This window comes from Borostomias antarcticus (assembly GCF_949987555.1).
Source record: "Borostomias antarcticus genome assembly, chromosome: 11".
In the NCBI taxonomy this organism is placed as follows: Eukaryota; Metazoa; Chordata; class Actinopteri; order Stomiiformes; family Stomiidae; genus Borostomias; species Borostomias antarcticus.
In genome coordinates, this window is record NC_140244.1 from 13,756,185 (window position 1) to 13,771,889 (window position 15,705).

The 15,705-nt window shown below is 40.7% G+C and overlaps 2 protein-coding genes across 2 annotated transcripts; both read right to left on the bottom strand.

The window, feature by feature from the left end:
* Nucleotides 1-203: 203 nt before the first annotated feature.
* On the bottom strand, nt 204-1,851 carry LOC311315619 (homeobox protein Hox-C8a-like; the record flags this gene model as incomplete). The annotated part of the gene is made up of 2 exons (XM_084446313.1): nt 204-538; nt 1,416-1,851. The coding sequence occupies 2 exons, from the start codon at nt 1,849-1,851 to the stop codon at nt 204-206; spliced, it is 771 nt and encodes a 256-aa protein (XP_084302439.1).
* Nucleotides 1,852-5,775: 3,924 nt separating this feature from the next.
* On the bottom strand, nt 5,776-7,765 carry LOC311314743 (homeobox protein Hox-C9a-like; the record flags this gene model as incomplete). Its single annotated transcript, XM_084445219.1, has 2 exons — nt 7,168-7,765; nt 5,776-6,020 (listed from the first exon to the last, which is right to left on the bottom strand). The coding sequence occupies exons 1-2, from the start codon at nt 7,736-7,738 to the stop codon at nt 5,776-5,778; spliced, it is 816 nt and encodes a 271-aa protein (XP_084301345.1). The 5' UTR covers nt 7,739-7,765.
* Nucleotides 7,766-15,705: the final 7,940 nt, after the last annotated feature.

Consider the following 15,705-nt stretch of genomic DNA (forward strand, 5'->3'; position numbering starts at 1 on the left):
AAGCAACCTACAGAAATCAGGGCTGACTTTTCAGTCTCTCGGGACTAGGTAAAGTCAAATGAAAATATGTGTCTCTTTATAGCCTAATTGTGTCTAAAACCTTTCCTCACTTGTTGACTCAATAAAACGGTGGTCACCTCCCCCGTTCCTCCCCCTATCAGGGCGATGCTTAACGTTAAATATTATATTATAAGCTCATAAGATTATTCTTTCGTCTCTTCTTCATCTCCAGTTTCTTTTTTGTCCCCTTCGTCTCCTCCGGTGTCACCGTTGCATTCTTCTTCTCCCTCAGCCTCGGCCTCGCCCTCGGCCTCTGCTTCGACTTTTTGGCCGGGAAATTTGTCCTTGTTGTTCTCTTTTTTCCACTTCATCCGTCGGTTTTGAAACCAAATCTTCACCTGTCGCTCTGTCAGTCCCAGCGCGTGAGACACTTCAATTCGACGCTTACGGGTGAGGTATGGATTGAACAGAAACTCCTTCTCCAACTCCAGAGTTTGGTATCGACTGTAGGTCTGTCGGCCACTGCGTCTTCCGGGAGCTATGGGATGGAAATACCACATTAAGAGGAATGGTTGCATGCATGTTATCAATCTTGAAATAATATGACTATAGCCTATAGCTTTTGATTTGCACTGCAATAGTCTAGTATTTGTGCAATTGTATATGTTTATGTACACACACCACACATAGCCTACACACAATCCATGCTTAGTATGTCCGATAGTAGGCCTAATGCATAAAAGCCTGATGCATTCAATTCTCTGTGGGCCGCATTATGTTAACGCGTGTGTGTGTGCACGTGCGTGTGTGTATCGAATTTCTTATTATGTTACATCCATGTCTTGATCTGAAGAAGTGTATACTGTCAGTGGTGACATGATTAAACCATCATCCTGTCTAGTCTCTGTCTTGGAGAATGGACACTCACTGCCATGTGCCGTCGGTTAACCCATGGATTTGGCATTTACTTTGTTGTTGTTGTTGTTGTTGTTGTTATTGATGTTGTTGATATTATTATACTCACCTGCCTATTCCTCTGTACCGCCTATAATGGCACGACTCCAGTGCATATCAATATAGCCTACTAAATGACCTGAAGCAAAGTTTCACTGAGAGATGAAGTGATGATTGAATAAAACACAAGGAGGCCACAGGAGTGCGAATTACGTCATCCTAACTATATTAGGCGCGTGGGCTACTAATCAGCTAATAACAGATACAGTGCATGGTTATATAAAAGGGAGTTAATACCTTGCACTCTGGCTTTAGCTGTTGCACTGTGGCTTTAGATTATCTTCTTAGTCACAGGATGCACTTGTGAGTTCTGGCAAGTAGGAGTAGACTGCACTGAATACATACGTTAAACTACTAGGCTACTGCTAAATTACTGTAATGTAATGTAAAGTTATACTAACCGTGCGGTCTCATCCATGGAAACATTAGACTCGAAGAAGGATTTTGATTTAGGTGGCCTTGTCCTTCTCCGAGGTTAGTGCCATTAGACGATTTACAGTCTGGGTATTGCGCCACGCTCGCCTCTTGTTGGGTACCATAAAGCGTTTGTCTCGGAAGGGCTTCATATCCATAAAATTTAGAGGCATCCCCATGGCACGCCAAGGCGCATGGATTCTGCTGGTAGGCTGGTGTGGAGATTCCCGGCGTCCCATGGTGGAAGAAGTCTTGGACGTGATGAGGTGGGTGCTGAAAGCCCGGTGCTGCCGCTCCGGCTCCGTACACCAGCGCGTGGCTCCGTGTGACGCTTTGGGGGAACCTGCAGTCGTAGTAAGTTGGTTCCAATGATTCGCCTCCTTTGTACTTTGAAAACAGAGGATTTACGAAATAGGAACTCATGTTGTTCGTGAATAATGTGGCAGCTGAAGTAGGCCTACAGATTGACAACAATTGTGATTATTGTCCTGCAAATCCCATAGGTCTAGCCACATAAAACACACGACATCACAAAACCAAAAAGAAAGGTTCTATGCAGAAAAGAAAAAACACATGCTTCCCCTAAAAGTCGCTATAGGCTATGCTACACTGACCTTATTCCACGGATGTACGTTATTTTGCTTTTTCCTCGCTGTTTTCTTTTGCAGCCTCAAATCCGACTTATGTCGTGAATGGTTGACGTAAGCTATAGCTAAGCTGGCTAGCTCCTCCGACACAGTCACAAGCACCCCCCCCCCCCCCCCCCACCTCATCGACCACCCTCCTCTCTCTCCACCAACCTACACCCCCCCCCCCCACACACACACACACTCCCACGACGTTCTCAGACGTCTACCTAAAGGACTTGGCTATGTGGGTTTGGCTTTTATCAAAACGGATGGAAACGTTAAACCAAGCAGACTACGACTATTTGTTATCCTCCCTTCATATCCCTTTGTTCTGTCCATGGCTTTATTTACGAGTGTGGTTGAAGTGCTTAGCTGCCTTTAGTTTTTAAAATCTCGACCTGTGACTCTTCGGTCTAAGCTATACAGTATTTATAGTGTTTCGTATAGCCTATATGAAAGCAGCAACCTCGCCTCTTACCCACACGCACACACACACACACACACACATGCACACACACGCACACACACACACAAAGGTATGGTACTTATGATATGGGCTACTCTAGCTAAAGGCACGATTACTTTTAAGTCATTATTAGGAGCTATTGCCAGCGTATTTCAGATGCAAAACAAGGACTTAATTTATTTGTTATGAAAGTGAGTTGAACTAGTTCATTCATTTAGTTCTATATAGAATACTTGTCTAGGCTATTCCCTGGAAATTATTATATGCCAATGCTGTTTTGTTTTGAAACCTAGTTTTAAAATGAAACATGCTTTTCTGGATTAATAAAATTTTAAGTCATGTCTTGATTGTTTTGTCTTTCATTACCTACTATTGCAACATACACGGATTTTGCTGGTTTGTGATGTTCACATTACAAATTGACGTAGATTCATGATAAACAACAATATATCAGATCACCACAAGAAAAATGGTTTTACATTGACTAAAAGGCCTTGAAGTAGAGTAGAGATGTAGGCCTATACCTACATAAGCAAGGCCTACTGTACATCTATAAAGTAGGCCTACTAGTCTTTATTCTTCTTAGAATATTGATTGAATTTTGCTCTATATGTTATGTAGTCCACAAACGTTTTGTAGGCTAATTGTAATTATATTTTCAATATTCAAACAGGCTGTTTAAGACAGCATATTACTAATTTGCTGTCCACCTCTGTGATAGCGAAGCCATCTCTGTGAAAGCGAAGTCATGAAGAAACATTCACTCCAAAGCTTTCTGTAGAAAACACACATGACAGGGGTCAAAAACGTCAACTTCTTAACCAACAGCGACACCTTGTGGCTCTTTACGTGGAAATTCAAACCCACTATTCTCACTGAACTTTGCTTTCATGCATGTAACCAGGGCTGTCCTCTCTCACATTCTCTGGTGCTATAGCCTACTAATTTTGATTGTCAAATGAGCTACACAGGGCAGGAGACTCCTAATATACACCTAATATCTGTATGTTCTATTTAGACCAAGTGAATTAGGAAAACTAAAATATTGTATTGCCATTTAGTTGTTATCATTGACAGCAAATTGCTGATAAAGAATGAGGATGTGTATTATCATTAGGCCTATTATTATTATTATTATTATTATTGTTTAGATGCTGTGCTATATTTCAATTATTATATATCATACAATAACAACAACAATGGCCTAATAATAATAAAAATAATGATAATAATAATAACAATAATAATTACATAATAATCTTCATCAGAGCTAGGGCCTAGAAATACAATGTAGGCTAGAAATACAATGTAGGCCTATTATTAATATTATCACCATCATCTTCCTCGTCATCATAATTGCTGTTGATTAAATTAGGCCTACATGTTGGAATTGCTCTTTAATTCAGTCCTCACAAGTGTAGTACGGCTCTAACACTTAGTACGTATTACTGAAGGGCCTTTGAGGTTCTTGCGCAATGACGGAAGTTTCTGATGCGCCCGGTCGGTGTTCCGGTAAAGAATGGCCTCTCTATCGAAGAGGCTGTGGCCGCCTGGAAAAAAGCTAGTGGAATTTGACATTTCTTTACTCCTGTCTGCCACTTTCAGAATGAAAAATAAAGAGGGAATGAGACGCGTTTGCAGCGGACAAAAACGTGTGAAATAAGGTTCCTTTGAAAGCGGCACACCATAGCCCCAAATAAGAACAATAAAGCAATTTAGCCCAGACGTCTAGCCAGTTCTGTCAGGTTTGCTTTGTTCGTCTGCATTCGAGAAAACGGCGCTACCCGAAGCAGGGTCATAAACACATTTCTCTCGACTCGAAGACGGAAATGTCCCTCTATATTGGGCACTAAAATCTCTGCATCCTGACAGTATTGTTTGTGGCACCCTAAGGAGAGACGGGTCCCAGCAAGCGAGAAGAAAAAAATAAACGCTAGACTAGATAGGCCTATAGGCTACTTCACTCACCCCCACTCAAATGAAGACACGGCACAGCCCTACGTCCAGGGGACTGTCCAAAAATAGCACTAAGACACGGGGGGAAGACAAATGCGCTGCCGTTTGTTGTTGATAATTATGTGACACATATCCACAACACAGAGCTAGATTGGCTATTTTAACAGTAGGCTAAGGCTAACACAAAATTATTTGTGAATTTGTAGCCTAACTGATGAATAAATAGCTTATAGTTTATTACAGCGAATAGGCCTACTGTATTATAAAGTAGGGTCATTTGTATAGGCTATGCCTAACTACCTCTCAATGTGTTGCCTCTTTTATTGCGTATTTAAATCAACATTCAGAAGCCTAATACTTAAAACTAACCGAATAAATAAACAAACGTCTGCGGCAAAATCTTTAAAACCGGCCCATCTACCTACTCATCTAAAATTATTTATCACTTTGTCCAACTGTATAGGCGGAGGTTCTACACAAGGACTCAACTGTCACCCAATTTTTCTGAACAATTAAAAAAAAAGTGTTAGGAAGTGGTCAAGAAAAACGCATCACGACGGCAACCGATTAGGCTCATAACGAGAGAAGTTACAGCTGTTTTCAATAAGACTGCCTACTCTGATCTGATGTGAAGTATTTAAACTCACTACCTTGTAGGTGCTGGTAGACTAGCAAATGAACGAATACACACAAGGAAGGCTTTCTTAGGGTAGCCTAACGCATGGAGCTGCAGGACAATTTTAGGTGGCAATCTCCAAGGCATTTTATAGACTATACCATCAGTTACAACGATGTAGGCTGTGGAATGTTTCGTAGGCTACTTGTTTATTGGTACAGACAAACAAACAAGTTATCAGTAATAATCTACATCACACAAAGTTGTAAGATATAAAAGAGAAACATAGATAGGCTAGGTCTACAAATGAATCAAAATCCACTTTAAGACGAAAATGCACCTTCATCCACTTCACGACGAAAATGCACCTTCAAATATGAATTGGATTAGTGTGTGCAACATCTACAAAATTACACAGGTTTTGTCACACACCAGTGGCCTAAAGGGGAAACCACCACCAAGACGACCCCATTGTCTTAATGTGTGTAACCATGAAACAATAATAAAGAATAAGTAGTCCAGACAAGCTGGATATGGAAACAGTATTGAGGCATATGGACTCCTGCGCAGTAGGCCTGGATTAAGTCAGGCGAATTAGGAAACAGAAGTTTCTGATGTGAGGTTGTTCTCAAGCCTTGCCATTGGTAGAATGTTAAATGTGTTAATAGTCCACAAGCGCGTTATTGCTCATTGGTCTCCGTCTTCTCTTTATTCATCTTCTTCATTTTCATTCTCCGATTCTGAAACCATATTTTGACCTGTCTCTCGGTCAGATTCAAAACCCGTGATACCTCAAATCGGCGGTCCCTGGTGAGATACATATTGAACAAAAACTCCTTTTCGAGTTCAAGAGTCTGATATTTTGAATAAGGACAACGCTTCTTCCTTGTTGAACGTGCGTGTATCCAATTTGCCACCGGGTTGTCTGTAAAGGGAAATAGGAAAACAGGACACATTTAAAATAGAAAGAAAGGAAATGCTATGGTATTTTACACACGATAGGCCTAACATTCCCTCATAAATACGTCAGCACACACCTAAAACAGAATAGAAAACACTATCTTGTTTTTCCAACCAGGCCTAATCCTAATCCATGGGCACTGTCAAGTTTTTTTTTTGATAATTGCAACAAAAACATCTTACTTACAGACATTCATCTTTTAGGAACATCAACGGGGCTAGAGAGAGAGAGACTAGTCGTAAAATGTGAGTGCGCCCATTTGCTTTATTGGCCCATAAACGATTTTAAAAGCCTTAAGCTTCAAGTCTCTGCAGGTCTGCTGCCGACGCAGCTCCGTGTTTTTCGCTCTGACATTGCATATGCGGCGGCCTGTCTGCTCTGTGCTAATTGGGGAGCTATGTAAAAAATAAAAAAAAAGTAAAAGAAGCGTCGTGGCTTCTTGTTTCTGCTATCTGTTGGACTATTTAGCACTAAAAGATGACCAGAGTAACCATTTAAAATATTAATTTGGGCAATGAACTATCATACTTTAATAGGCTACTATTATAGCCTACTTTTTTTTTTACAATTGCAATCATAACCATAGGCCTGTGTATTTCTTATTGGGGCACACTTTATGATTTAAGCTAGGCTATATTTTTCACAAAATGAGTGTGTTGTAGCCTACATCCTTGTGGCACCAGACAGCAAGAGTAGCCGACTGAGTGACACACTAAGGTATATTAGATAATTCTCCTAAATGCAACCTAAACCTGAATGAATGCGATATTCAGCAGGTTTGGACTTGTAAATGGGGTTTCCTCAATATGATCCACCTCTCTCCAATAGGATACACTTGTTTACAGAGATTCATTCATTTTATAGCTCTTTTATAGCTGCGTTCTATTTTACAACCAGGGATTGGCGTTTGCCCTGTCTAACGCTGTCAAACCGCCCCTCCAAGGACTCTCGTTCAAAGGGAAAGAAAAGGAGAAGACTGTAGCCTATCGTTCACAGGGAAATAACAGGCAAGAAAGAGAAATAAGACCATGGAGGGAAAAAGTCTCACTTTACGCACAATATAAACGGCTCTTACACCCGGTTGTAAACTGGCATCATGACTGGCACTTACTTGGGTCTAGTTCTGGCTTGTCGTCGTTGTGTTTTCCGGGAGCCGAAACCTCCAGCCCCGGGGAAGGGATAGCTTGCTGCGTCTTCTCTCGGATGTCTACTGGGGAGTTGTAGAAATAGTCCGGGTAACCGCGTCCGTTGGAAACAATGCAGTCTACGGCCCGGCGCTCTGTGAGATCATCGGGCTTCAGCCCAAAGTGTCTGCTGTTTGTTGGATAGCCTGGAAAGGACACTGCCCCAGATATGGGCTCCAGCCATGATCGAACATACCTCGAGTCCGTTCCAATATGCGGCTGGTGGGTATATGGGTGATATACCACCGAGGGCTGGGAGTGAATTGAGCCCCAAGAAGTAGTAAAGACTTGCGGTTTCGGCGCAAAGCTACAGGAGGGAGAATCGGAGCACTCCGGTCCTAGGGTCGTCGGGCGAGGACCGGTAGAGAGCAGCTCGGGGACAGAGAACCGCGATGCCAGCACATTCTCGCCTTCGTGATTAATCAAAGAATCCACAAAATAATTGCTTATGGAGCCCGTGGCTGACATGACGATGGCTCTCGACTCTTTTACATGCATCCGATTATTATATGGAGTGTATGTGTACTTTTTTCTTGCCCCTAGAACAATCAACCCAGGTAATTATTTCTCCCGGGGTTCCTCGACTTCCATTGGCCAACACAAGACACGTGGTAATATTTACCCCAAAACGGTAGTCGATGAATGCGCCAGCACTGTGTGGACAGTAGCCTACTGCACATCACAACTCATAGAGGCTAGTGCTTATTGTATTTTTCTTTATACGCAATTGTTTTACACGTTTAATTCCAAATATTGTAGATCTAGGTTTGTTCTAGGTTTGATCTAGGTTTTGTTGTCACACAAGATTACTTACACGGAGTACGAGGTACGTTGACCAGTGTATAAGGCACTATGTCTTACCGTAATTTGTCTTTGTATAACCTACCACAATTTAAGTCACTCATTTAAAACATGATCGATATTATTCAAGTCAAGTGATTTAGGAATAGACCACAACAGGCATATGTCATTTTACATCCAATAAGTTGGAAAAAAAACTTTATAGATTACTTTAATAGGCCTAATGTTGAATCATGTGCAACAACAGATTAAAAAGCTTCAAATAAAGCCTGCCCTCTATTTGAGTGGCTCGTGCAGGATGTTTATGTTGCATCATCATATCAAATTCATTCATTGAATGCACTTTGACGGGAATCGGAACACTTGCCCCCACTGTGGCTAAATTTGGGAAGGGTCGTTCATATTTTTATGCTCCTCAACAAAAGTTTTATGAGGACCATTTGATTGTTCATAAACGTGTCGTTAATTAAAAAACGCATTTTTCGTTTCGCATAAACATAAAACCTAAAATAGTAGCCTACACAGGACCAGAATACAAATCACAGTTATTGTGAGTTGGCTATGATAAATAATTCCATAAGCGATGGAACTCTGTCTCACACATCAAATAAAAATGATCCACAGTTAAAATAGCATTGGTAGTTTATACAGTAGCTTGGGCAACAGTAGCAAGTGCACAACAGCAACAGCAACAACGACACCCATAATAATAATAATAATAATAATAATAATAATAATAATAATAATAATAATAATAATAATAATAATCATGTTTTGCCTTTTTAATCATGCAGTCTGTCCACGGTAGGCCATGGATAGGATATGTGATATGAGGCTTGTATGCCCGATGTAGTGGGGGACACAATCTGGTGTGTAGTTCAGGCTCACATTCTCTTAGCTGTTGCAGTGTCCAACCCCAACACATAAACACATCACATATCTGAGAATCTCAGGTCTCTCAGCCCTATCCTTCTAAAACACGATCACTGATGATCCAATTCATCAGACCAAATCACCGCAAATCTGTCTTTGCTGTCGCCTGTTTCCTAGGTATCAGGGGCTTTACTTTATTGTGTAGGGCCTACACTGTAGGCTATGAACATTATAGGCTAGCCTACCTTAGGAAGCCATAGGCCTAAGCTACACTAGCCAGGCTACGTTAAGATCTAGACTAGGCTTACATGTATACTCAGGGAATTGGCCATGTAAACCTCTGGTCAATCGAGGAGCAGGTCCTCCGTGTTCCACAGTGCGGTGTCTGGAGTCGAATGACCGGTCATTTTGTCATTTAGTCTGGACTGGGCGCAACCTCCCTTTTGTCGCCACAGTTATATTGTGTCTGTAGGCTGCGTCTCGGCCTTTTTCTCTTGGTTCATGGAGCTTAAATCGACGACTACCTGCTGATCAGATGCATAGTAGCCTAAATGCACGACTTTAAGCACTAGATTTGTCAACTATAGTCTAAACCAGAACTGAAATAAGCCAAATTGTATTCGCATTGTCACCGACATTTGGCGATGGAGAAAAGTTGTATCTACTAAGTAGTTTTCTACACAATAGGCATATATATGTGCGTAAATAAGGGACCAGATGAACCTAGGTGGATGTTATGCGTGGGCGTAATACGTTTGCTGTAGCCTATATAAATAGTATTAGCCCTATAGCCTATAACCTCGATTGCTAAATTCGAGATGTTATCATCCCAAAACTTCACCTTTAAATTAAACCTTTAAATTCAAGATTTCAAGACATAAATGCAAGTCTTCAGAAAGTCAAACCAAGGCTACTATTTTGTATTCCGAGAGGTGCACGAGCTCAAAGCTATTCTATATTTAGTAGTTTCCGTGGATAGAGACTGGGTACAGATATGCACGAGAAAACTAGTCTAATAGGCCTACGGCATTCCCATTTGCTCCGATATGAACACTGAATGATGAGCATGAACGAAATAGAATTTACTGCCATGAACATAGGAATATAGTAGCCTATATTTAATGTACAGTCTATATTGAAATAGGCCTAGTGTATTTAAATATTTCACTCAGAATTGGCAACAATATGGCATTCCTTGATAGCTGATTCGACTAGACATAGACCTATTGTTTGCAGTTTTGCTTTGCATTTAGGCTACAGTTTCATTAATTTAGAAAATATTTGAGTGATGATGAAAGTTTGAAAAATTATGAAAGTTGATATGTTTTAAATATATCCACAGAGGCCTAGGATATAGGCTAAGCAAATCAAACAACGCGTAAATCAAACAACACATGACGGCGTAAACAAACACATTTTATTTTGGGTGAATACAAGTTGATGAAAATGTAGCCTATATTATTGGCTATAATAAAACTAAATCATAGCCATTGTTATTGGTTTGAAATAGTCTATTTTCAATTTGAATTAATTAGCCTATCCCTTGATAGGCATAGGCTATGTGGTCTTATAGATAGGTGGTCAGTAATACAGTGGCAGAAAGACCCAGTCAAGCTCCAGTGTTAATTTGTTGTGTAATGTCCCCAACCAGTCAATGAGAGACCACACGTTTACGACAGTCACCTATTATAGATGTAATCCTATAGCCAACAATATTTGGTCCTACTCTGCATACAACCTCGAATAATCACCGATAGGGTCCACCAAAAATATACATAGCAATCTAAGAAATAACTTTTGAATACCTCACAAAAATAAACATGCTAGGTGGCGCATCGTTTCCCAGAGCCTTCTTAGGCTAAGGTAGGCCTACACCTTGGCTAAGGAGGCTCTGGGAAACAGCTCTTCCCAAGGTACATCGTAAATCGATCTTATATGTACCTTCTGAAGGTACATCGTTAGCTCTCCCTTGAGCTGACACGCTGTTTCCCAGAGCCTTCTTAGCCAAGGTATACCCTACCCAAGGGATACTTTCTTAAAGGCGGTCTGAACCCATCGTAAGCTGTCCCTTAGCGATGCGCTCCGTTCGTCCCGTTATAGTTTTAGCCCGAATAGCAAAATTGTACTTTTAAAAAGGATAAGAATAGCAATATAGCGCACATCTATCTACCCTACCTGGGCGGATTACACCATTAGTGTACAATAAACGTTATTTCAATTAACGATGAAAACAATGTTTTTGTAGCCTACATAACACATCACGGGAATGTTGTCTCTTAAAATTGTCTCGAGCCCAATAAAATATAGAGACTATCCATAATGGCCGGGTTTCCCGAAACCTTCTTCGCGCTAAGAAGCTCTTTGAGTCTTCTTAAGGCTCCCAAAATAAGCACTGGGAGTCTTAAGAAGACTCAAAGACCTTCTTAGCGCTAAGAAGGTTTCGGGAAACCCGGCCAATATAAATTCAACATTTTCTGGCTTTTCTGGCTGTCTGTAGCCTACCCCACCACTATATAGGATACCGACAGATATTAGGCGAATTGATTAATCCAATGAGGCTTTCTAGACCCATAGTAGGATAGACACAGGTAATTAATTAAGGTCCCCTTCTATATGTGTCACAGCCAACTCGTGCTTCGTGTAGGCCTATACATCATGGCTGCATTGATTCATGAGTAGCATGAATTGAACATAACATAATGGTTGGTAGGTCATCCTGAGGAGGTAGGCTATATTACAACTGTTCAGAACACTGGGTGAACAAAATCAGTCACTCATTTAGCTATCATCATCATCATCATCATTAGCCATCATCATTATACATTTTTTCCTGGGCTTTCAAGAAGTCCCAGACTAGGCCTATATGTCCCAATAAATGCTTTTTATTTTATATTTTGTAGACTATAATGTATGAATTGGAACTATCACGAGGTCTCGCCTTGACTCTTAAACAGATTAGCAGATGAGCTTTAATAGGCATAGCTTTTTTGTTAATATTAGATTGGGGTAAAGTCAAAATGATTACGAGAACGCTTGAAAACATCATCAACAAGGAACAGCTCCACTAACAATGTAGCCTACCTTACAATGCACCTTACAATGTATCTTAAGACGCCCACTAAGGGATAGTCTGGGAAAAAACACTCGTAGGTAAAAGGTATAGTCTACCTTAAGAAGCGTCGTAGATCGCCAAGGTATATCGTAACTGGGAAACGCGGCCGAGGCTACTTTAATATACTAGGCCTTATTAGCGCCATGTAGCCATGCCATAAGAGCTTAGCCTACCGTGTTTATTATTAATTGCTCAAAGTGGTTGTAAACATTGCTCAACATCACGTTAGCGGCCCATCCAATATAGTCATGTAGCCTAGTTCATATGTTTCGCGCCCCAGCCTATTAGTTGGGTGATCTTAATTGAAGGTCTCCGCGGGAATGGTCTGAATATTGTCAACGGTTAGTGCCAAGCCTGTATTGGTAATGTAATGTCAAATCCATGGGTTATTGTAGGCTATTTATTCAAGGACAGTGAGCCTGTGTGTTTCTTTTCTTAGCTTATTCTATAAACAGTTTTTCTTTTAAATGTGATTATTGTTTCTTTATTTCTGCAACGACTCCATTTTAATAAATGTTCCTCTCATTTCTGTCACAGACACACATAGGCTACATTATGAAAACACACACATTCATGCTAGCAAAGCTGAAAGCCCAGTATTCATAAGTAAAACAAGTATTTGCTCTGCTCTCGGCCATCACGAGTGAGTCCTATGCGATAGCAACGGAAATGACGGGGCTTGTGCATCTCTGGCCCATGTGACATCACGAGCCTATTCCCTGGTGCACGTGAACTAACACAATGGGCTTGACTTCTATTTTCTTCAACCGAGCACATAGAGGGCGTATTTAGGATCATAAACACTGAACAACCAGCTAATTCAACTCAGATAGATAGACAGACAGACAGACAGACAGATAGATAGACAGACAGACAGACAGACAGACAGACAGACAGACAGACAGACAGACAGACAGACAGACAGACAGACAGACAGACAGATAGATAGAGCATGTGTAAAATATACAGCATGTGTAAAAATATAGACAACATAGGCATACATACATACATACATACATACATACATACATACATACATACATACATACATACATACATACATACATACATACATACATACATACATACATACACATGCATGCATGGGTCAATGACGTATAAGGTGTTTCATGTCATGTTATCAGTACAACAAATGCCCATTTGCCCATTTTTTATAATCACAAGTTTATATATCCATGCGTAGACATACATACAGACAAACAGACAGACAGACTTACAGTATAGTAATACTCATACTCATATAGCCTATACATTCATATATGCATACATGCACACCTCCACAGCACTCAGGAACGCTCAGGCACTGTTATAGATACATAGGCTACAAGAATGCTAAATTGTGCTACAAAAACAAGTGATATCTCTCCAAGTGAGAGATTATGTATGGGCTATCTTTGATAATAGCAGTTAAGCATTTGAATGACAAAAAAACGAGAAAAGCAGTACTGTGTCCCAGAAAACTACGGAATAACATTAGGGCCAACAGCAGAGTTTTTTTTTTTTTTTTAAGATTCTGAGTTTAATCTCAGCAATTCTGACTTTAATCTCAGAAGTTATTTCTGACTTTAATCTCAGAAGTTGTTTCTGACTTTTTTCTCAGAAATTCCGACTTTAAACTCAGAAGCTTAAAAAAATAAATAAACTCAGTTGTTGGCCCTAATGCTCTTCCGTAGAAAACACAAACTGATTTCCAAGAAAGAAATTCAGACACTTTAAATGACATATTTAAAATAGATGCAATCTGAAAATAGAATTGAGAAAGAACCACTTGTCCAGGTAACCTCCTACACTATTTCTGTGTGTGACCTAACACTGTTCATCTATGTAATCAGGAATAGCTCATTGGACGGCGAATGTGGGTATTCTTTCATGGCAAGATTTGTATCCATTACAGAAAAAAAAAAATTCCTGTTTTATCCTCAGACCAGCATGAGGTGTGTAACGAAAGAGGAATACGTCAGGATTATTAGTGGCGCTACAACAAGGTACACTGACGTAATTCCTATGTTGTGATTGTCAGGCTCACATTAAAATTGTCACACGTGTAATCTACCTTGCCCGTTTACTGGAGTTAACAGGCGTGTTTATGGAGTGAATATTGGACTGGCATGTTTGAGCGGTGTGTGCTTGTAGATGCCTGTGTGTGTGTGTGTGTGTGTGTGTGTGTGTGTGTGTGTGTGTGTGTGTGTGTGTGTGTGTGTGTGTATATATGTGGTGGTGGGGGGTACATGTAGGCCTATGTGTGTGTGTGTGTGTGTGTGTGTTTGTCTGTGTGTGTGTGTGTGCGCGCGCGCGTTTAATTTAGTTCATTCCATAACACGTCCAAATCTAATCGCTGACTCAAACATTTCAAGAGGTCACAGCCAAAGAAGGCGACCTTAATCGAATCTGCTGGTGTCTTTTCATTAGTATTTTGTTTCATATGTCAGTCTTTATATTGCAGCGGTTTTTACAAATGCAGAGGCATCCCAATTCCGATTAATACATATAAAAGAGGGGATTAAAGCCGTCAGGATTGGAACGCTGTTTATTACGCACTTTAATTTGGTGGAGTTGAAGTAACATTTCAAACTCGTAAACACATTTAAAGCCGCCTCTTCAATGACAGAAATGTTTGCATAAAGGCCTGGTAGTAAAAAACTTTATATTTGGTGTTAAAGCAAATCCTGCATGGGTAGGCGAGTAAGCATTTCGTTATGTTGTTATAATAGTCGGTTTCTTCACAAATTACATGTGTTGGTCATCAGACACGGCCATACCCTAGACGAGTTATGGGCTGTAAGCAGGTTCTAGTGTATCTCGTTGTGGCTTCAGGCCACTAGCAGTGACAACGAGGCGGTTCCCGCTGATAAGGCCAGTAGAATGTTTGTTCGGTGTGTAAATCTTAGTACCGTGCGTAAAAGTGGGTATCGGTTTCTTGCGTAAATGTGTACCAAGTGCAGGCTTAAGTGAATACGCAAAACATGAAATACATTATTGAGGCAGGTGGGCAATTTGTTCTGTGGAACACTATTACATGCACTTCTTTCTACACACAGGTACTAGGCTATCAAAATAGGTCTATCGCTACATAATAAACAAGTTTGCTTTGTGACGTGAAATATAGAAGTATGCTATAAAAAGGACACTATACCATGATCAAGTCCAATCCCCGAGACAAGCAGGCATATGCACAGTAAGTGGGGTCCGAGATGAGAGTGGAACAGGGTTTCTATCACATTACAGTAGGCTACAGATTATTATTTAGGTACCTCGAAACGTTTTAGGAATGCAGCGGAACATCCCTAAAACACCTCCGGTCAATAACGTCTACAAGGCTATTACTGAAGTAGCCAATGCACAACTACACTTAGCCATAAAGACTTTACCCCGTGATGTTTACAACCCCAATTCTCCCTACTGAAACCAATAGACCTTTTAGTGTCCACTACTAGCTAAAGAGCGAATGGTCTCCTCGTGGATATTGGTGGCTTGGTTCATTTGCAATGCCATTTGCAGCCGCGCTAGGCCACTGGTTAATCTGTCGGAAATTGACGCCCTTGATGAAGGCGAACTGACGTAATCAGAGCAGTTTCTTGTTGCCGAGCCAGGAAGTCAATCCCAACAACATGAAACTACCTAAACCACGCATCAGCTGAGCGTCAAGGAGCAATCCATT